We start from the raw sequence: 23133 nt of genomic DNA, 5'->3' as shown, positions 1-23133 counted from the left end.
AATGTGCTTTTTAAAAAGTAATTTTTGTTAAACATAAACCAATCAGGAAATCAAGAGTAGTAATTGCTTCAAAATAGGAACTTCAGTCTTTAACTTTTAGAATGTTATTTCATGTATGCTCTAGGATTGTTTTTTAATTACAGGTATTCTGATAAATACCAGTTGTTAAAATAAAAATGCATCTATCTGGGAATATCTTTGATTACACAAAAATTTTTTTGGCATTTTCTATATCAAAAGATGTTTATTAGTTATCATACATCTTTACAATAGCTCTAGGCATTTGTATTTATGTGTGATACTGAAAGTAGGCATTTTATCAGTATGGTAGATATTTGAAAATCTTTTGTAACTTTATTATTCCTTTTTATATATTTTTGTTTCCAGTCAAGCACAGTACAAACTATTTGGCAAGTAACTAAGTTCTTTGATCTCTCTGTGGTGGAAGAGATGACATAGGTGTCTTGCACTCAACTGTGAGGAGGGCGAGAGGGAGCATGTATAACATGCAGTATACCTTGCAGTTTTCAGCAGAAGGCTGTGAAGCATTTTGTTGCAGTCTTGGAAAAAACAGTCTGAGTACAAATTGCCCATGAGGAAATAATACTTTCATGGTGAAGGGATGGGTGAAGAATCAATGAACTTCACTCGGAAAAGCCCTTATCCTTACTCACTGCATTATGGAGGTGAAGTCTTGTTTGTCAAGTGCTCCTGCTGAGATCAGTGAGGTGAGAGGATGGATGCCTGAGGCTCATTTTATTCCATTCTTTAGAGCATAGCAATAGTTTAAAAATATTGCCCTGAGAAAATAATTCTTGGATTGCTTCTGTGCTGGGAAGGGCAATCTCAAGCCCTGGTGTGGACTGGTTAATGCATACTTCTGCTGGTTGACTTGAAGAGAAACTATTTCATAACTGAAGTACACTCCTTCAAGAGCACCTACCTTTGTAGGATGAATCCCAGAGTTAGACCATCCTTTTTCTGTGTCGTGTGTTTTTTCCCCTTATTAATACAGGCTATTGGGATTCTCCATTTGGTAACAGTACTGTCTTGTAGAAATTCACTGTAGAATCCCTGACTCTGAGCATCTAATGTCAGCTCACAGCAATAGAATCTGAGCATGTTATCATGTTTTAACATCATAGTTGCAAAATCTTACCCTTCAGGTCAGAATATAGCATAATTAAAAGTGAAATGAAATGGCCCTGTGCATGTTCTATTGTGCATAATGCTAGCATTTTTATTAGTTTTGTAGCTATGATCATCTCCCAGTACTTTATATGATATCAAAAGTTTTGTTTGTAGTAGTGCCTCATGAATCAGTAGTATTTATCAGTAAGGAAACAATTTTGACAACTTGTGTGAAAGAAATATATTTTAATGTGTTTGTGGGGGGTTGTCTGACTTCATAAATTCAAAATATTTTTACTAAACCAAAAAGTGTGTGTTTGTTTTTTTTTAATTATAATGCTTTACTTTAAAACAAACCACACCAAATACCTAGGCCTGTGTCTAAAATACCTGAATTGTGTCTAAAATGTATGCAGGTTGACTGCACAATACCTGATTCATTTTTGCACATCAACACACCAGATTTGTTGCCTGAAGTGGTACAAGTTTGCATATTGTTCTTATTAACTTTTATTTGCTGCTTCTTCAGAAGTCCTTCAAACATGCACATTTTGACACTGACAAAAGAACTTTGATAAATATTTCATATTGAACAGTTCGGAATTAGACATATTTTAAAATGGAAGACAAAATTGAGCCTGTTTTTCCTGGTTTTAGCAAATCCATTATTTCAGTAACTTAGAATAGCTTTTGTGGTAGGGCAGCTAAGAAAGGAATCAATCTATTATCCATGAGCAAGCAGCTTAAATTTGATCTGTGTTAGGGTTTTATTTAGACAACAGCAGAAAAAGTGGGGAGCTCTGATTTGTGGTTGTTATGGCCCCATGACACAGGCAGGTCTCTCTTATTCCTGCAGGAGTTCCTTCCTAAGGGTTCTGTGGCAGTGGTCAGCCATAACTTGTGTGGGCTATCCCTACCTCTTTAATTCTTAGTCCAGAAGCACCCGTGGGGTGTCTTAAGGAAAGGATGATGTTATATGTTCCAGGGGACTGGTGCAAATTCAGTCTTAAATATTAAAAATAATCTGGGAAATACAGATTATGATTACATGATTACATATGATGTAATTTACATATATGATGTACATAAGGATGACGTATGTACAGGTATGATCTTTTTCTAAATCAAATGCCAAGTGTTGTAATGATCTCTCTTATTAACAAACATGCTTTGTACCTACAGAGACACATGGGTCTCATGTTAGCATAACTCCCTGCTTGACAACAGTTGATTTAGCTAGCTTAGACTACAACATTTTGATACTTGAGCTTGTGGGAACAGAAACAAAAGTTTTCTTGGTAGAATTCAGAGGCAGAAGCTACATATATTACCTTTAGTTCATGATTTCAAGCCAGTCTGAAGGTTGTCTTTAAAATTGAGCCTGTCTTGTGATTTTGAAATCTTGAAGGTAGGTATGTACATTTTCATGGTCTGATGTGTTAGTTGCAGTACTTTCATGCTGGTGTAGGGCAGCAGCAGTGGAAAAAACCCCTGTACTGCTTCCTTTTTCCTGATAATCTCAGTCAATATTGTTCATTGTGTCATGGCTGTAAGTAGTAGCTTTACTCCTCACAGAAATAATTTGCTTCCATACTTGCAAGTTTTGCAGTTTGACTATTCTCTTAAACTGAGGAGGAAATACACATTTTATTTATTTTGCAGAAACAAGTTCAAAGAATGGATGAAGACTTCGAAACACAGGCACTTGACTCTACTCTTAAAAGTCCATCAGAGACAGTACTTTCCATTCGACTGTTAGACTTTAAAACAAGTTTATTGGAGGCAGTAGAAGAACTGCGTATAAGAAGGGTAAATGTTTATATTGGTTTTTAGTGATTTTTTTTCTTTTTCCTTATTCCTGTCTCCCTGTAGTTAATCATAGAAAATGCTGCATAAGTGTGGCTAAGCTTCATGCTGCATTTCAAGTTATTCATTGACCAGGGATTTGTTTAACAATATCATAGATTTAGGCAGGGTCTGTTTTAGAAATGTCTCTGTAGATGGCAGGAAGTATGGGAATGAATTAGGCTTTCCTGTAGTAATGTCCAGAATTGCTATAGTTGATCACCAGGCTATTGACAAAAGTGATCTACATAGCATTTTTGTATTTCTCTGTAGTTCATCTCTTTAAGAGTAGCCATTGATATGAAAAGGAAAGAAAGAGAATCCAAGCCATTTCCAGTTTCCTAAGTCTCATTTCATAGATTGATTTATCATTTGACAGAAAAGCAGTAATTTTAACTTACTTTTGTCTGTTTACTTGTGCTTTTCAGAATTAGCCAAGAGGGCAAAAAGCTCCTGTGATAACCAAATCCACTTTATTTCACAATTTTTAAATTGCTAAACTGTTAGGCTAGAGCCCTACATACTGAGTGTTGGGGGGTGTGTGTATGTGTGTTGTGTTTTGTTTTTGAAATATTAGTTGAATTATGTCATACTAAAGTAAAATTATTTCTGCAATGTTGAAGGCAGCTGTATTTTCCTGTAGTTACTTTTTTCAGTTGTATGTACATAAACATTTGATTCTATTTCTCCCCTTCCTTAGTGTTTCTTAACTATTATATTAAAGACTTAGAGTATATATTTCTGTGTCTGATGAATTTGACCTGTTCAAAAGATGTGTTTGATTACTTTTAATATATTAGTATTGATAACAAGCTTGATTTATGCTTATTTTTAGTTAAATGCTATAATCCTCTCTTTGAAAACTGTAAACAAAAGAATGTCTGCCATTAAAAAAAAAAATCCAAGAAAGAAAATCTCCATGATCCTCGTTTGTTGGTGCTGTATTGCTGAAATTCACCATGGTCTCATCCGTAGGCTTTTGTTACAATGGTAATGTTTAGACCAGTCTAACTATTTTTTCTATTAAGAACTAAAGACTGAAGAATTTTTTATGATAATAATTGGATTATATTTTCCCTATAAGATCTGTTAGCAGTATTCCATTTACACTGTTAACTTCACTTTGCATTTTTAATGCACTTGGTCAGAGCCTAAAATCTTTATGAAGTGACACAGAGTTTAATCTGTTGTGTTTTTTTTTTCTTTTTGCTTTAGTTTGTCTGTTTTGTCTGCTATACTACAAGAGTAAGTGACTGTGATCTTTATACAAGGTTGCCTCTGAAGGGTGAGCAATTTTTTGGCATAAAGGTATTTTTAGTTTTGAAATTGGTGCTCATGCTGAGAGTCAGTTCTACAGTTAAGACATGATCCTACATTTCTATAACATTTGTACCTACCTTTACCCTCAAAAATGTACATACCTACATTTACCCATTTGTAGCTAGAAATGTAAATAAAAAGAATAAAATTAAGCATTTTGCAGCTAGTCAATTTGAAATCTTAAAGTATCCCTGAATGCATTTGTATTTGCTTTGCTTTAACAATCAGTTCAGGGCAGCTTGCTTAGTATGGTTGAAATTTGGAATACAAAACATGAATATTTTGAAGAAGCAAGGGTTACAGAATACTATGGCTATGCCTGGTGCTTTCAAAAACAGATACAAAATTATCTCCTGAGTTTAGCTATGAATCTCTTACAAATCGAACCAACATGAAATTATTCTGTAAATTTGTAAATATACTGAGGAAAAAAGTGCACAGACTAAATCACAGAGAATTACAGTACTCATCTTGCACTGCAGTAATTTTTCCATGGTCAAGAACAAGACATGCCAACTTAAAATGTGTCATCTGCTGTGCCAGAAAGTGAATTAAAAGTTCTGCTGGTTTCTTAGGAATTTTGTTAGTCCTTTTCCCTGTTGCTGGTGAGGCTCACAGCACACCAGTAGCCTCCTGGAGGCAGTAGAGCCAGCAGAGTGGATTTTACTCTCAGTTTTGTCTTTGACCTGTGGCTTGACCTTAGATGAGATATTTTACCTCTGTTTGCATCTGTTTTTCTTCCCATTGTTGGTCTTGCTTGTCACGTAGACAGGAGTCTCTTCAGGACAGGAACTGTCATGTAGTGTAAGTTTAATAAACTGCCTTGCATGGTTGGTAGTACTGCAGTATAAATTCAAATTAATGAAAATAAATTTGAAGCTAAAATTATCTCTGCAAATCTAGACAGATAAAAATGAAACTCTTAAAACAACTAAATGTTAAAATATTTTGAGACTTGATGCAATCCATGCTTAATACCATAAGATACTATTTTAGAGACTTTGTTTTTCTGAATATGCTTTTAAATAAATGCATTGAGTTACTTCAGAACATCTACCTGGGTTTTACTTTTCTGGGTTAAGCGCATAACTGTAGTTAAACTCTTAAAGTAATGTATAGGAGTTTCTCATAAGAAGTGACTGTTCTGCTATTTTACAGATGAAATCCCAGTTAATGGTGGCTGTGCATGTGTATTCTGGAGAACGCATTGCTTAACGTAATACATACAGCCTCACTTCCTTTGGCTGTTCATAGAGTGTGTGTTCTTTATATGGATTGACTTAATATGTGTGTAATTAAAAGCTACAGAACATGATATTACTCTTCCCCTATCCCCCCCTTCCCCCGCCCCACCCCCCCGGGATTACTTCACAGTCCAGTAATTTGAAGGTCCTTCTATTTTTTTGCCCACTTTGCTTTCCCACTCGTCAAGTAACGATGAGCCCAGCGATTCTTTTGTGGATATCCCATCCACTTTATTCCAAAGTCTGTCAGCTTTGCTCTGCTGTCAGCTGACTTCATTTTGCTGAGTAATAAGACATGATCCTTTTTTTAAAGGATAAATATAATTGATTTAGAAAGGATAAAATTGCAGCACAAGTAGGCCAAATTGAAGTCTTTAATGCTTTCTGAAGTGCAATGCATATAGGACAATTGATATGAGATACAAGGAGAATCTTTACAAGGACAAGAAAGCACATATATTTTGTATCAAAATATTTTCTTTCTTGTTCTAGATAGAAAAAGTACCCCACAACATCCTTAGCTAGAAAAGCATGTAAAGATAAGAAATCAAGGAAATTCTCCCTATTCCCATAGATGTGTATTCTGGGGATATGAGTGCTTTTAGTAGTTGTTGAACTAATGAAAGTGTTGATTATCTGAACACAAGAAAGGTAAATCTTAGTAATTTTTTTTTTTTTATATTTTACTGATGTTTTTCTTTGGTGCAAAGGATAAATTTGTGACCTGTTTCCATACCTGGAAACAAGTACTGGGGTTTTTTGTTTCTCAAGTACAACAAACTGTTGAGGCTCTCTCTGGTGTTAACCTAGGACATCACAAAGTCTGGCTAATAGTACAGATTCTGTCATTTGTGTCTTGACTTGTCACCACCAGAGTGGTGGATATGGTCTACCTTGACTTCAGCAAAGCATTTGACACAGTTTCCCACAGCATCCTCACAGCTAAATTGAGGAAGTGTGGTCTGGATGATCAGGTAGTGAGGTGGACTGTGAACTGGCTGAAGGAGAGAAGCCAGAGAGTTGTAGTCTATGGGGCTGAGTCTAGTTGGAGGCCTGTAACTAGTGGAGTGCCTCAAGGCTCAGTACTGGGACCAGTATTATTTAATATATTCATCAACGATTTAGATGAGGGAATTGAGTGTACCCTCAGCAAGTTTGCTGATGACACTAAGCTGGGAGGAGTGGCTGACACGCCAGAAGGCTGTGCTGCCATCCAGCAAGACCTGGACAGGCTGGAGAGTTGGGCAGGGAATAACTTGATGAAATATAACAAGGGAAAGTGTAGAGTCCTGCATCTGGGCAGGAACAACCCCAGGTTCCAGTATAGGTTGGGAAACGACCTGTTAGAGAGCAGTGTAGGGGAGATCGACCTGGGGGTCCTAGTGGACAACAGGATGACCATGAGCCAGCACTGTGCCCTTGTGGCCAAGAAGGCCAATGGCATCCTGTGGTGTATTAGAAGGGGGGTGGTTAGTAGGTCGAGAGAGGTTCTCCTCCCCCTCTACTCTGCCCTGGATCTGGAATATTGTGTCCAGTTCTGAGCCCCTCAGTTCAAGAAGGACAGGGAGCTGCTGGAGAGAGTCCAGCGCCGGGCAACGAAGATGATTAAGGGAGTGGAGCATCTCCCTTATGAGGAAAGACTGAGGGAGCTGGGTCTCTATAGTTTGGAGGAGACTGAGGGTTGACCTTATTAGTGTATATAAATATAGAAAGGGGGAGTGTCACGAGGATGGAGCCAGGCTCTACTCAGTGGCAAACAATGATAGGACAGGGGGTAATGGGTACAAACTGGAACACAAGAGGTTCCACTTAAACTTGAGAAGAAACTTCTTCTCAGTGAGGGTGACAGAGCACTGAACAGGCTGCCCAGGGAGGTTGTGGAGTCTCCTTCTCTGGAAACATTCAAAACTCGCCTGGACACATTCCTGTGTAACATTATCTAGGTGTTCCTGCTCCGGCAGGGGGATTGGACTAGATGATCTTTTGAGGTCCCTTCCAATCTCTAGCATACTGTGATACTGTGACTTTATTAGATTTGACACTCTTGTGTTTACTAAAAATTGCAGGAAATAAATTTTGCTCTTTGGGCAGTTATGATACAGCTATAACTCTTTTAACTAAAATACTGTTTAAGAAACATTTTCCAGCTCTCAAATTTTCTCTCATTTGTCACAAGGTAAGAAAAGACCACTATTTTATATTAACAAATATTGGAGTTGCAAAGGGTATTGAGTTTACTCATACAAGCACGTTCTATGTTCAGACAAATACTCTAACACAGGATTCTTTAAATATTTCCTTTTAGAAGCATGTAACTCTCACCAGATTTTGTAAATTTAAGCCATATTGACTTCTTGTTCCTGGTAGTTATCCTACTATTTATGGTCAAGCACTATGTAAAACTTCTCCCCTCCTTGAGCCAGAGGAGTATGTTGACATAGCATGTGGTATTAGTCAGCCACCAAAATGGGGATGAGATATCTGATTTGCCAGGGAACTTCTTACCTGTGTTCATAGCACAGGAATGTGGGGTTTCAGGACTGTTGTGGACAGGAATATTTTTTAAAGGCTAGCTGTTCCTGTCAGTTTGCTGTTATTGGCCCTCATCTCCTCCTCTGCCTCTAATACTCTTTCTCTCTCTTTTCCCTGTTTTTCCTAGTTTCTGTCACATTCTGTCTGCCTTCTTCTGTTTTGATATGGATTGGATCTTTTTTTTTGTGCTTACCCACTTTCATGTTGATGGCCAATGAGTACTCACTGAGAAAGTAAATATCCTTGTATCTTCTTACTTATTTGTGAAGAGAGAGACAAATCCTGAATCATGTCTGTTGTCTTGATGCAGACATTATGGCTCTCACAGCACCTCACTTTAAGTTTGTTCTGGTTGTTGTTCTCAGAAGCTGTAGCTCACCCTAGTGCTGCAGAGCTTTGTGTGCCATTCCTTTAAGATAGGTCTGAACAAGTTTATCTCCATTCCTCTTACTCTACCTTTGCTATGCCTTTGGCTATTCTAATCCAAGCTTTTCAGCACAGTGGCTTATTTCTAGGTTTTCTTAGAGAGAGGTCATGAAGGAGCTTTGCTAACCCTTAGCTGTTTCCTACCATTCCTAAAATGTACTTCTGCCTTCTGGCAACTGTGAAGGGGTTTGCACTGCACACTGTAGTGCCGTACAGCTTGTTGTACCTTGGGTATTCTGAGCTAGTCTGTGCAAGAATGGAAGACATGTACATAATTGTGCAGAGCTAACTCATTGATTTAGCAGTGTTTCACAGGTAAGATGGACAAGAGAAGATTGGTATCGAGATAAAAATGGAAAGTTGCAGTATAAGGTTAGTATTTGGAAATGTCACCTGGGCCCCAAAGGCAAACTTTTTGAGATGTCAAGTGAAGAAAGTTGATGAAACTATAAGCTTAGTTATCAGAAGGAGCAAAGCAGAATGACTTGATTTGAATGGCCGTATTGTTTGTGATATATCTAGACCTAAAAAGCCCCAGAAACATTACAATAGATCTAAAACTAAACCTTGTTGAAGGTGTGTTCTGCAGAATAACCGCCTTCAGATGTGTGGAATAGCAGAAAAGTTAAAAAGGACACCAGAGGCATCTACTGTAGCTATATAGACAGCTCTGTGGAAACAATGATATGCAGTGACCAAAACCATGAGATTGAAAGAAACTATTGCATAAATGAAGATTTTATTTATTTATAACTAAAAAGACTTTGTTTTTAAGTTACTCTTTTTATGCTTTAATACTGTATTTTAAAATGTTTTAACACTGTATTTTGAAGTTTCTGTTCCTGAGAAGGACAATTGCTACTTCAGAAATTAAAGCAGAAGTATTTTCTAGAAATTAAGTAGATGGTAGGGAAACAAAATATTTTAGTGAGGGTTTTTTTGGTGGTTTTTGGTTTGTTTTTTTTTTTTTTTTGTTGCAAGAAACAATTCTAGGTGTTGAAAATGAGAATGGTGAAGAGCTTAATTTGAATTTCTTAAATGGTAGAGTAAAAAGAGGAAATTGGAGGGGGAGAAACAATGATAAAATAACACAAAATAGATGTGGGTGGCTTTTGTTTGTTATCTAGAATTTGACCAACAGGACACCACTAACACAGGCTGCAGGGAAACAACAAAAAATCCTAATAGTTTAATACGTGGATTTTCTGTCTAAGTGTAACTTAAGGTACTTTTTAGCAAAACAAAACAAACAAGGAAAGCTGAACATTAAAAAATAAATAAGTATGGGGGTATAAAAGCCTAAGCAGTGCTGAGGTTTATCGATCTCATGACTGTGACATATACAAAGTTCTTATTCAAGTCAGTAAGCAGTGTGTTAGCTTAACTTCTGTGTTGGCAAATAACGTGGCTTTTGATTAGGAATGGATTACCTGAAGTTGGAGAGAAGAACATGATAAGTATCGGTGCAAGCATCTTAGTAGACCACGTGTACTAATTTAAGGAATATATTTTGATAGGTGAGATTTATTTTAATATAGAGCAATTGCAGCCTATGCAGTGGAATCAAGGGCAAAGCAATGAAAGATTTCCAAAGGAAAATAAGTGATTGGTGGAGAAAGAGAAATGTGTACTTCCGAAACAGAAAAGCTTTTGAGAATAAATCCCAAATATGCGGTTGCTAAAGGTTTTGGTTAGCTGTCATTACCGTTATGATCCAAAAATGTTGTATCAGGAACTAAAGTTATAATAAGGCTGTTACATTTTTTTTATCCCTTTAACATTTGTCTTGGGATCAAAACTGAAGAAGGATATCTGTGGTCCACTAAAAGTTGTGCTGGTACGAAGGGTATTCTGATTACAGCATGAAACAATCAGAAACTGTAGTTTCTGTTGAGTACCGTTTGATTGACCTGCATGAGAAATTGGATGTGCAGTTTTGTAGGAGGTAAATGATGAGTTTGAAAAAGACAATAAAAGTACCTAACAGCAGTTTTGGCTGCTTGGACATGAGCCAGCTGTACTCTGTTCCTAAATCTGTTCAGGGTCAAGAATCGAGGAGGCTTGACCAATCCACAGCCCATCTTGTAAAACTACAGCCTGAAGCAAACACTTTAAAGAGAGCCTGACAGTTTCTAAAGGTTATAACGAGTAAATAAACCATCAAATTACTCCTCTTTTATTGTTATGGTAGGGTTGTTTTTTGTTTTTTTTGTTTTTATGAGAACAGTTAAATCCATGTAGTTCTAAGGCATCCAATAAAAAAAAAATGACACTTTCAAGCTTCTGTGGGGTTTTTGATACTTCATCAAACTTACAGACACAGTATTACTCTCCAAAGTTAACAAAGATGGTTTTATCCTATTAAACAGTTGGTGAAACTTGTAAAAAAAAAAAAGTGCTGCACACAAGTTTACAATTTGAAATGGGTGAACTATAAATATTCTTTGAAAGAAGTAAAAATAATGCGTAAGGTTTACAATTATTAGCAATTTCACATGAGAATATTTGAATCATGTAATTGTCATCCTCAGGTTAAGTATTTATGATTATTTTTTCAGCAGTATTTATATATACACACTTTTTTGATGGCTTCCAGATTTTCCTTTATAATTTGGGATTAAGTTGGAGAAGCGTTGTTCAGTTAGAACTTCTGGTGCTTACCCTCTTCAGCATTCAAAGCAAAGGGTTTGCTTAAAATGGAATTTAAAGCAGCTTTCAAACTTGTATTTTTGTATTTTAGTTAAAGTGTTTTGTATGGATGTGGGAGTTAATTATAAATGCCTTAAGTTTTAACATGCTATTTCTTAGGGCAGTTATAAAGTCTTAGTAATATTCAAGTCTGCGAGGCATATTTTTCAATCCCACAGGTAACTCCTGAAATACTTAGGAGTAGTCTTCTGTGGATAGAAGTGTTGCTTCTACCCACAGATGTGCCTAAACTACCTGTTAATCAAAGAAGTCAGTTTTGACCCTAAAATCTATAAAAGATGTCAAAAACCTTTTTTCAATCACCTCCGGACATATGTTGCGTTTTTATTTCTGTTGATAATACAGTGGGACTGTGGATCAACTGTTGTATTAGGTGAGAAGGGGTTGCGCAGTATTCTTCAAAACAGTCTTGCACAAACTGTTGAAGCATTGTAGATATCCTTGTATCAAAAACTTGAAATGACCGCTTGTGTCCATCTTACCTTAAGGTAGTCAATTCTTCAAGTTGACCATCAGTGTGCAGGGAAAAGGCACAAAATGAGCCTTTTGATGCTGGGAGCAACACATAAGCGTCTCTCTCTAGGTCTTTAAGGGGTGTTCATTATTTTGACTGTACACAGTAACAGGACGGGTGAATTGCTTCAATTCAGGGGTGAATATGCATCAAAAGTCTGAATAATGACTGTTTGATAGGGAAACGTGTTCTTCCTTTCTCAAGTATTGCATTTGTAAAGGAAGGCCAGTACTCGTAATAAAAAATAAAAAAAAAAAATTAAGGGGAAGCTGATTCCAGTTAGGAAAATTTGACTAATAACAGCATGTTTCAGGAAAATTCCCATAAATTTTTAGCAACTGTGATTATCAGCAGGTAAGTCTCACTTATTATCACAGTAATAGTTTCATTTTTGACAAAGCACTCCTGCATTGCAGGAGACGTAGCACACCTTCCTGTTTCTAGTACATCTTGTGGATTGTGAAGAAAACTTCAGACTTTAGTAACATTCTTCTTCAGATTTCCTAGTAGCTCATCTCGTAAAAGTACATGCTGATTATCCATGACTTCTGTTTAGCTTCTTACTTTCATCTGGTAGGTCAGGAGGTTTTTGGCACAGAAGGCTGTGATAAATAATAAATCCATATTAACAGAAGTAATTGCTGACAGAGGATTTTTCAATTGTCCTGGGAGATGTCAGTAAAACATAAAGATTCAAATGCTTTGAGTTGAATAATTAAGATGTCCCAAAGATTCTGACTCATTAACCATGACTGTGTATCTTTGACTAGCAATGGATTCTTGAAGCCCTTATTGCAGTTTACTGAATTTCTCTTCAACTTAGTATTTTGACTTGTTTCATCAGAATATTTAGTCCTTTTTTAACTGTGAAATCCAGTCTGGTATATTCCCTTTGAGTCTGGTTTTGTCTTAAGAAGCAGGAGAGAATATATATGAAGAGAGAGCTGTGCCTGCTGATTAAGGGGGCTATAATCCTTGTTTCTAATCTTCTGTTATGCATTTCAATCTAAGTTTAAATTTATTGACTCTGCAAATTTTCTGACCAAAACAGCTGAACTTACCTGCTATTTTGCTACATCCAGAGGGTTTTGTTACCTTTTTTGCTGTGCGGTGTGTAGGCACATACTGTTCTATGTACTGGACTGTAAGGGAAGAAGACTATGAATATACAACTTATGTTGTTATTTGATTTGCTGGTCCTGCCTTGTGTAAATTTGTGTTGTTTTTTTTTTTTGTAACTAGGAAACGGAAATTAATTATGAAGATCAAATAAGTAAAATTGTTGTCGAGAAACAGGAACTTGAGTGGCAGAAGGTAACTTCCCTGTATGGTTATAGTGTTTTAACTGCTGGGATTTAATTTCAATATGATATTACTATGGATTGTGATTTGGTACAATTCGCCTTTTTAAAGCTATGGTAATTTCTCATCGTAGATTGGTAGCCAATAGTTTATTTTCTTTCCATGAACTTTTGTAGCTTTTATATTGATTCGGATTGTGCCCAGCCTAGAAATCCAATTAATGAAAGAGTACCATCATAATATTTGGCATGACTGGAAGTCTCCACTCAAAAGGCATATAAATATTGAAGCAATAAGAGATTTAGCTTAACATGAGGCCTATTGACATGTCGGTGTGGGGAAAGCTATGCAACAGCTTCTCTGTATTATGCTTGGCTTTGACAAGTGCAAGTACCAGTGCAGCTGTACAAACAACTTCACTTGCAATGTTTTGGAGGTGACAATTCTTTAAAAAAAATACTTCAAATAAACTTGTGTGCTAGAGATTCTCGAAAGAGGTTTGTCAACTTTTAAGCACTCAAAATGAAGTTTTCAGTAAAATAATCTAACATTCTTCCTAGGGTTAGGGCTTTTAAGGTTATGCTTGCGTAGGAAATTCATTCCCTTCTCTCATACAATCAAACCTATGACCCCTGTCACTAGGTCACAAGATAAAAGGCTTTTTACTCTGTATATTTTATGTTCACAGAAAAAACAATAATTTCAGCTCTATCCTTGATCTTGGGATATTTAGCATCTTGGTAGTAAAGGAAGGCTTTGTCATCTTGGAGTTCAACCTAACCATCTCAAATTAATAATCCAAACTGCCTTTTTTTTTTTCCTCTCTGGAAGATATATATGTGCACACAGAAACAGGAAACATTCTGTATTTGTATAGGCAGCAGGGCTTTCAATTTGTAGCCCTTCTTTGCTTGGTGGGTTTTTTTGTTTTTTTTTTTACCTAGCATTGCAATTCTTGATAATCTGGTTCTGATTTACATTCATTCTGAGATCTTAACAGCAATTTAGTTCACCATTAATAAAAAGATGGGACTTCCAGGCAGTTAAGTGAACTCTGGTTTTCTGCACTTTGCATTTAACATCAGCACATGGCAAACCTAATGCTGTCTTAAGATGGCAATGGGAGTTAAATTGCTTATGCAGGTTGGTAGGATAGGTAAGAGTCACTTATAGAAATCCTGGCAACAAGAGAGCTGAATTCCAGAGGTGAGAAGAGTTACCTGTTGTAAAGTAGAGAAGCTGCTACCAAAAAGATGATTACCAGTTAACAAATGTCTCTTTTTAGTCTTCAGGCTTTTTAATCAATCATGCCTTTCTAAAAATATTTAACAAGGAATCAGTTTGGTTTTGTTTGTTTGTTTTTTCTTGAAAACCCATATGTATGGTTAGCTGTAAGATATTTAAACCTCACTTGTTACTTTGCATGAGCAGGAAACACTGCAGCATCAGATGGACACGTTGCAGCAACAAAACAAAGAAGCTATGGCAGTTCTTAAAAAACAGGTAGCAAAATAAGGCCTTCTGACTTTGACAGTGAGAGTTTAAAAATGTTTGCATAACAGCAAGTTATTAGTTGGTATTAAAATATTTTTATGTAGTATATAAAATGTTAGAATACACAGCTTAAAGAAATCGGGTCTTTTTCTTTCTTCCAGACGTAGTATAATGCCTGTATTTTGACAGTTTGTCCCAGTATATTGCTCTTCCTGGGAGAGAAAGAGCTCCCCCTTCCTCAAATGGCATGTCCTCTGCAACGTAAAGCACAGTGAAAGATCTGCCACATGACTTCGTTCAACATTTGAAAGTGTGTTTCAGTCTTTCAAGTGGGGTTGTGGTTTTTTTCTGCACAATATATAATCAGCAAATCTGAGTGCTGAAATAACTTGCAGAGAACAGTCATAGGAACTGAAACTGTTCCACATGGTGATGAAGAGTTTCACTAATGCTGCATCACAATCATATCTCACTAAAAAAGAAACAGGCAAGCAATTAGGGTTTTTTCTTTCTTGAAAAAATAATTTGTGACTCACAAGCTTGCTGTTTGTGACTTTATAGTTATTGTAGTTAAAGGGAGAAAAAACCCCAACAAAACCGGAAGTACACTATGCATGGTAATATAAATATATTGTCTTTTCAAGTTGCATGAATAAAATTAATCCCATGTGCTGTATTGATTTATTGTTTCTTCCTTTCTTTCTTGGTGGTTTGTTGGTTTGTGTTTTGTTGTTTTTGTGTGTGTGTGGTTTTTTTTTTTTATTTTTTATTTTTGATATGCTGCTGACAACCAAGTTACAGGCAAGGATGATGGCCATGGAAGAAGAAAAGGTACTTTGTTAAATTATTTGGTAAATGATAATGCCATATAACTGACTGAACGTGTTCTAAGTATAAGCTAAGTATATCAGAGTTAAATTATTTTTCTTGCTAATGCCTTAGCGAAAGATATTTTTTTATAACCTGTTACACTTGGTTTTTTGTTTATAACCTGTAGAATTTCAATTACTTGTGAAGTGTGACTCATATTGATTGCTGTTAGAGTTTCTCACCTAATTTAATTCCTCCGATTTCCTTTGACTTATATGCACATGACATGCACATGTAAATAAATTCATATGTATGTGCATGCTGTATATGCATGTATATATATAAAACTATAAAATATGCTTACATGTATTTAGTAATTCTAGTGGTAGCAGATTACAGTTTAATCTTTGTGGACTGGAAAAGCTGAGGAAGTTGTTTCTGTGAAGACCCTGCTACGTCGGATAAGAAAATAGATTTACCTAATGCTTTCTTTGTTGTTTAGTATCTTTGTTCTGAAGTAACTTATTAATTCTGCCTTTGTCAGGCTTGTCTCTCCCAGAAAAGAATATTTTAAAACTTCTGACTAGTCATAAGTGGTGAATAGACACAATCATTTTCACTTTGCTTTTTATTGTGATAGAAATTTAATTATTTGAATTTTCACCTGTTTTCATCAGTGAATTGTTCTGTCGTAGTAGAGTAGTGCTTTGTTTTGTAACACTGTTTTTGAGAAATTCTCATTGTAAACATACTTATTCCACCCAAATCCTGAAGTACAGCTTTTGTTGAAAGGGAAAATATCAACTTGCTGTAGAAACAAAAGAAAAAGAAATCGATGGACTGAAAGAAGCATTAAAAGCTTTACAGGTAAACTGTTAGTTTTGGTAAATAACTTTCCTTGGTATGCAAGTGCTAAGAAAATAGTTATTTTTAAGAGGGCCTTCAAGGCCTTCTCATTTAATCTCTCTAGTACATGTACACCGCATTTTCTAACACTGAGTTTCTGTTCTAGTCTTCAGTACCAAGACTACTTTAAGTTAGCTTTTCACCTCAAGTTCTTTTCCTCCAGAAGAATCGCAAACTCAATAGAAATCCAAATAGGGTGTGAAATGTGCCTTCTTTTCATTTCCACGGTCTTCCTCTTTCTGCTCTTGTCATCTTATTTCTCAACTTTCTGGAAACCTGGGTTTTGGACACCTAAGCAAGTATTCGCACTAGGCCTCCCGCTAACAGCACTACCTGTGGTTTTTTTATTATTTCCTCTCACTAGGAGGTTTCTATATTTACCACTTAATCCTTGGCTTTCCAATACCTGTTTGTTAGGAAAATGGTCAAATGAATGCACAATTTACTCTTATGCTGTGTATTGTTATTTTTGTATTGAATTTTATATCATTACATAGTTTTGGAGCAGCTGTGGCTGTGATTCAGAGTTACTTGGATTAAAGGAAGACATAGGGACATAGCTGGTACGTGGTTTTCTTTTAAAGACCAAGGCAGATGTGTTGAAAATGGATTAAAAGCGAAGTCAACACAAAAGAGAATTAGCATTGCAGTGCATTGCCAGATTTCGGGTATTGACAGGAACTAATTATTTTTCTACCCAAAACTGAGTGGCATAATAGTTAATTCTATTGAAATCAAAATGTTTACAATGGATTATTACCCTTGACTTTGAAATATGTTCAGTTCTTATTAACATTCTCTTAGAATAGGATGCATTTACTTGTTTTGGTATGAGACTGTTTAGTAATTTAGTTAACAGTGAAAGTGAGCAAAAGAAATTTATTGCCGTGGCTGGCCTTCTGTGCCATAGCTGTGAGGATTTTGGTGCCTTGTTCAAACCTTGGTATAACACAGATGATAGAGAATATACCTCCATGGTTTGCTGAGCATATGTCGTGGTTTAAACCCAGTCAGGTAACTCGTTCACTCACTCCCCCCCTTCTTTCCCTCCCCCTACTCCCAGAGGGACAGAGAGGAGAATCGAAAAGAATGCAACTCCCACGGGTTGAGATAAGAACAGTTTAGTAACTAAGGTATAACACAAATCACTACTGCTACCACCAATAATAATAATCATAAAGGAAATAACAAGGGAAGAGAATACAACATCTCACCACCAGCCAACTGATAACTCGCCCCCCCCAGCTCGACCAAGCTCCAACCGATACCTCCTCCAACCCTGCAGTCCCTGCCCTTCCGGGTAACTCCCAGTTACATCCTGGGCATGACGTGCTGTGGTATGGAATACCTCTTTGGCTAGCTTGGGTCAGGTGTCCTGTCTCAGCTTCCTCCTGGCTTCCCCTCCTCCCTGGCAGAGTATGAGCCTCACAAAGTCCTTGGCCAAACCAAAACATCATTGTTATCAGCTCTGTTCCCAAGACAAAAGTCAAAACACTGCACTGCACCAGCTACCAAGAAGGAGAAACACGACTGCTACTGCTGAACCCAGGACAGCATAATATGTAGACAGCAAGAATAATGAAAGATTCCAGTGGACTTTACTTTGTAAAACAAAACAGAAATTGAAAGAAAAATTAATCTCAACATGAAATGTTTAATGTTCACAAATCAAATCAGTATAGCTGAGGTCTAGGAAATTCTGCCGTGCCTTGAGGAAGCAAGGGGTCACAATGAACCTGTGGACCCAGAAAAATCAGCCTAAAATAGGAGTGAGGAATCTCATATTTGGTTCTGTATTCTTCTCTATCCAGAAAGTCAGAATTCTATCTTAAAATGATTGTTGTCTAGACCTTTTCCAAAAATATTTTCTGTATAAGATTTACACATTCTGGGTTCTTTGACATTTCTCTTGTTTTCTTTGACATGGTCAGTGTTTCTATAAACATTCTAAGAGATATAGAGACTAAAGCTGTTGTGAACTTAAGTATTATGCAAGTCAAGATTCTCTGATTTCAAAAGTGTATTAAAAATAGTGTTAATGACTTCAAATGTCCATCTTGTAACAATCTTGCATGCTTTAATATGTCTTTATATGCCACCATTCAGAACATCTACCTAGACCCTTTTTTTTTTCTTTTATCCCAACAGGGAACATCCTTGTATTCCTCCAGGACTTTTATTTCTATCTCTTTCTTCTTCTCTCTTTCTAAGGGTCCAGTTGGCAGACTGTGGTCCATTTACATATTATTTTTATGATACATGTCGGAAAACACAAGGATGTATGCATTTTTCAAAATTGTAGTAATAAATCAGTGTAAAGCGTATTTACATTATTTAAATATTAAAGTGAAATTATGAATTAAAACTACACTACTTTTTATTATTAGATTCACTTTGCAAAAAAACAGTATTACTGTTTTATTATTTTATAATTTTTATTATTAGATTTTATTTATTAGATTCTTTTTATTATTAGATTCACTTTGCAAAAAAACAGTATTACTGTATTGACTAGGCAATAAATGCAATTAAATCTTAGGTATGAGAATACATAAATATGCAGGTTGTTGTAAGAAAAAATGTAACTAAAATTAAATGAATACCTACCTTTTGTTTTACAGATTTCAAAATACACTTTGCAAAAGAAACTAAATGAAATGGTAAGAAATTAATGAAAGTAAAAAAAAAAATAAGGTATAGCTTTTATGAAAAGAGAATGTCTGCTTAGAGTATCATGCAAGTACTAACCATCACTAATACTTAAATAATGTGTGATAATTATTAAAAAATAACCAAAAGAGGCAATATCAGCTTTGAATCTGAAAAACTTTCGAATCCAGTCTTTTTTTTTTTTTAAAGTTTTCATAATGTGACAGCTGCTGTTTAACATGCAGATTTTTTTCTCACTGGATTAAAGTGTAATTGGTACATTTGTTCTCTTTATAGGTTAGCGTGAAGATTTTTTTCAGACTGTGATTTGAATAATGTAATTATATTACTCTTATGCTTATAGAATCTAGCATATTTGACTGAAAGAAGTACTGGAGAATTCTAAGCAGGTTTCTTTTTTAAGAAAACCTGATGTTTTTCCTCTCACACTTTTCACTCCTTAGAATTACTTCTTAACAACAGTTCCACTGAACAGTTTAGATTTCATCCAGTCTAGCTTACTCCCTTTGACACAGAGAATAAATTTATGTAGAGTGACAGCACAGTCACTCTGAACCCTGCTGTGTGTTTTAGGAAGTAAAAGAGTGAGCTGCAGGAACATTGCTAAGCTTGATTGAATAAATGCTATGAAAATTCTGCTGCTGTTCAACTGGAAAGAATAAAGATAATATTGTCAGACCATTACAAACTGTGATTTTAATTAAGAAGCTCAAAAAACTAGGGTCCAGTTTAGCTTTAAGTACCATGACATTTGTACTGAAAGTCATCTTCAACGCTACAGTGGTTTTACACAAAATATGGTGAAATTGAATAATGTGCCCTCTGACCTGGGAGATAAGGCTACAAGTTAAAGATCAAAGGCAACATAAAATGTGTTTTGTCTTACTTCACTTTTAACTTGTATTTATTGTTAAAATACATCTGGTCAAAAAATGTGTTTAAAGTACACAAATTATTGAACTTACATTTAGGTCATTTCATATTGCTTTTCTTTCCTAACTTGCAAGCTCCATATAAATAAGAGTATTTAAATCACTACACCTTTTCTATAAGCTGGAAATGTATCTATGCTGCTTAAACAAGTATCTTCCCTTCTTATGTTAATAGATTTTATGTTTAATAAACTTTTTGCTATTTGAAAATACTGAAATCCTTGAAGTAGTATGATACAGAGAATGGTTATTAAAAATACTATTCAGTGGGGGACAAGATATTAGAAATTGTATTTTGCGTGTACATGAAACCTAACATGTATGGCCATATTTATAGAAGATGTTCTGATATGAAATGATGAAAACAGAAAAACACGAGGTAAACAGAAGCAAATCCTTTCCTACAACCCTACGCAGTAGCAGGCTAATAGAGTTTTAGACCAAAGCCAAATTCTGTCAGCTATACTGCCTGTGCAGTTGCACTGAAATAAATGTATGTTCTAGGGATCAAGGTAGTAGTAACCCATGTAGACTGTCTTAGTTATCACAAATGGCAAAATGCTTAGAAGTAAAATGGATGAAATTCCAAACTGTGCATTTATCTGAGACCCATTTCTATTTCAATTTTAAGTTTGTTAAAGACAGATTAGACCGTGCCCTGGCTAGTGTTTTGAAAGTAAGCAGATGTGCTGTTTAGTTTGTATCTTGCACCTTAGAAACCCTGCCAGTCAATAAAGAAGCTTTTTTATGTGCTGGGAAATCCTGTTCTTTAGTATATGCAGTGTTAATATTTTGCATGTACACCATACTGTAGCATGCTATCCCATTAAGTTTATGGGAAAATTGTGGTGCTGATACAGTTCGTAGGGTAGATACTAGAATTTGAAATAGTGGGAGGTTTTGTTTCATATTGAAAGACTGTAGAGAGGCAAAGAAATAGGGGATTTCTTTTTCTTCCCTCTTCCCTTTGTTTCAACAATGGAGGTGTCGATTATTGTGTGTGGTGTAGTCACTTTGCACCTCACTGCATATGGAGAGAAACACTTGTGCAGTCAGGAGGCTGCAGGGTAATTACTACACATCTAGCTGTCTTGATAGGATATGTTTGAGTGTGGGGTCTGTATTGTATTCTTTTTCTTGCTGCTGAAATAAAGAAATAACTGGAGGAAAATCAGCATGGTCAGGTCTTGGTTTCCTCCTTCATTAATTTCGTAGCAGGTGATAAAATGTAGAATGCTACAACTCTGAGTGTAGCATCTGTTCATGTGTTCCCTTGTTAACTTGAGTTGTCTGATCCTGGGCATGTCTGACAGACTGAGCATTTAGAGTTATTTGTCTTCTGCAGTGCCTAAATCTTAAATATATGTAACTGTGATAAAATATAAAACCCAACAAGAACAAGATTAAGGCTAGTGATGGCTGATTTAGAGACCAAATCTTGTGTGCACTTCAGAGGAGCAAATATGGAGTCTGATATCTCTGTGTAGTCAGTGGGGAGACATCACTGCCTACCAGGTATTGGTTCAGTGCATCAGTATTAATGAGTAATGTAGATGGGGTGACTACCTCTGTGAATGACTAGTAATTTATCTAGTTACACTTGCTGACTGTGTTGATATTGGTAAACTAAATGTTTGTGAAACCATTTAGCAGAGCTGCAGTCAAGCGATAGGAAACGGTCTAGGTTCGTTAAACTCTAGTGCCCTTCAAAACAAAGGGAAGCTGCATCCAAATAACCCACATTGTTCCCAGCAGACAGTCTCCTGAACTGTGCCCAGGAACTGCTTACATGAGTGCTGCTTGGCACAAGCCAAAATGGGCCAGGGATATTTTAATGGCAGTGTAGGCATTTCCTGAGAGCTTCCTTGCCACCATTTCATTTTCTAATACAGATGTAGTTGCCAAATGACTGAAAAAATAATTAAAAAATGTTAAGTAAATGTAATTTTAAAAGTTGGTTTCATCTTAATAATCTAAATTAGGGGTGTTATATTTATTTTCTTTCCACGTCTTTTAGGAATTTGCCTGTAATATGTTACTTAAAAATACAGTGAGGGGGCAGTAATGCAGTATAAATAAAATTAAGTATTTTAAAGTAGAAAAATGGTGGAACTAAAGCAACTATTTTTAAAAAAAATTTTATGTTGAAGATTTACACTTGGTAACCCTTTGCATAATTTTCACATGATCTTGCCCTAGGACTCCATGCCATTACATCTCCTTTGTTTCTGTGACACTTTCACCTCCCAGTTACCACCTTCTGCTTCACTGAGTAACTCTGACTAGTGACTCAATTTCCAGAGTATCTTTGAGATATGAGCAATTCCCTCTTGGTCTTCCTCCAGTCACCTATCTGACCCTGAGCTATTTCTCTGGTCTAGTTCCACCATGAAATCATTGTACCTCAACAAACCATATGGCCACAATCAATTCCACTCCCCATCCCAGCTTATCTTTATTACTGGTGGAGGGCAGGGCAATAATTCCTGTTCTCGCAGTATCAGACATCAGGAAGAACAACCAACATTCTCTGGGTCTTACTCCAGCTCCAGGGTCATCCCCTCCCTATCCTGCAGTGTCTCCTGATGTTTCTTGATTGTCTTCCATAGAAGAATGTTTTAAGACCTCTTCACTGTGAATGAAAGAATCACATACTCTTTTATTTTACTGTGCACTAAGTCTGGAGAGCAGCTTGCCATGAAAAATCATATTTAGGCAAGTGCTGAGCCCTTAATAAAACTCTTGAGGATATAGCAGGCCAGTTCCTTTTCTCACTGGAAAGAGCCCTGGGAAATAACAAAGCATATTTCTACTTTTCTAGTGAGGAGAAGGAACACTGTTTTGCTGACTTAAGAAAGGAATTGGGAGAGCAGTAAGAAAAATTCATACAAAAGAAAGCTCTTTATGTGCCAAATTAGTGATGCCTTCCTGTTCATTGATCTCTAAGAATAAATAGATCTGAATGACTATCAGGAAACAGAAATGTAATTTTAAATTTATTTTTTTTTGTCATAAAATCCACATCCTAGCATTAGTAAGGATAGTTCTTCACCTGTTAACTTATGGTTAGGAAAAGGCCAAAGTACATGAGCATTCACAACCTGCATTCCTTACAATGATTCTGTAAGTAGTGGTGTTTCTTTACCGGTGCTTCCATTATGACTTTCCATTTGCTGCAGTGTTTAATTTCATACCTTATAAAACATGAGAAATTTGTATTGTATATCCTCTTTTGCTAGCCTTATGTTGGTCATTTCTTTTGATTACTATCAGCTTTTATTATCCTCTCTCTGATGCT

General features: G+C 36.1%; 1 protein-coding gene across 1 annotated transcript in view; it reads left to right on the top strand.

Moving 5' to 3' along the window:
- CCDC73 (coiled-coil domain containing 73) overlaps window positions 1–23133 on the top strand; it is an 80559-nt gene that overhangs the window by 21658 nt on the left and 35768 nt on the right. Inside the window, exons 2-7 of the mRNA XM_061462811.1 lie at window positions 2794–2940; window positions 12964–13035; window positions 14455–14526; window positions 15313–15348; window positions 16120–16194; window positions 18855–18893. Of these exons, the coding sequence (XP_061318795.1) occupies window positions 2794–2940; window positions 12964–13035; window positions 14455–14526; window positions 15313–15348; window positions 16120–16194; window positions 18855–18893 (441 nt within the window). The remainder of the gene's footprint in view (window positions 1–2793; window positions 2941–12963; window positions 13036–14454; window positions 14527–15312; window positions 15349–16119; window positions 16195–18854; window positions 18894–23133) is intronic.

This window comes from Pezoporus flaviventris, unplaced genomic scaffold (genome assembly GCF_033815535.1).
Source record: "Pezoporus flaviventris isolate CSIRO_AGI_PZ_B2104156 unplaced genomic scaffold, CSIRO_AGI_Pfla_v1 ptg000036l, whole genome shotgun sequence".
NCBI lineage: Eukaryota > Metazoa > Chordata > Aves > Psittaciformes > Psittacidae > Pezoporus > Pezoporus flaviventris.
The sequence above is the reverse complement of the archived record's forward strand: the minus strand, read 5'-3'. Positions and strand labels throughout refer to the sequence as shown.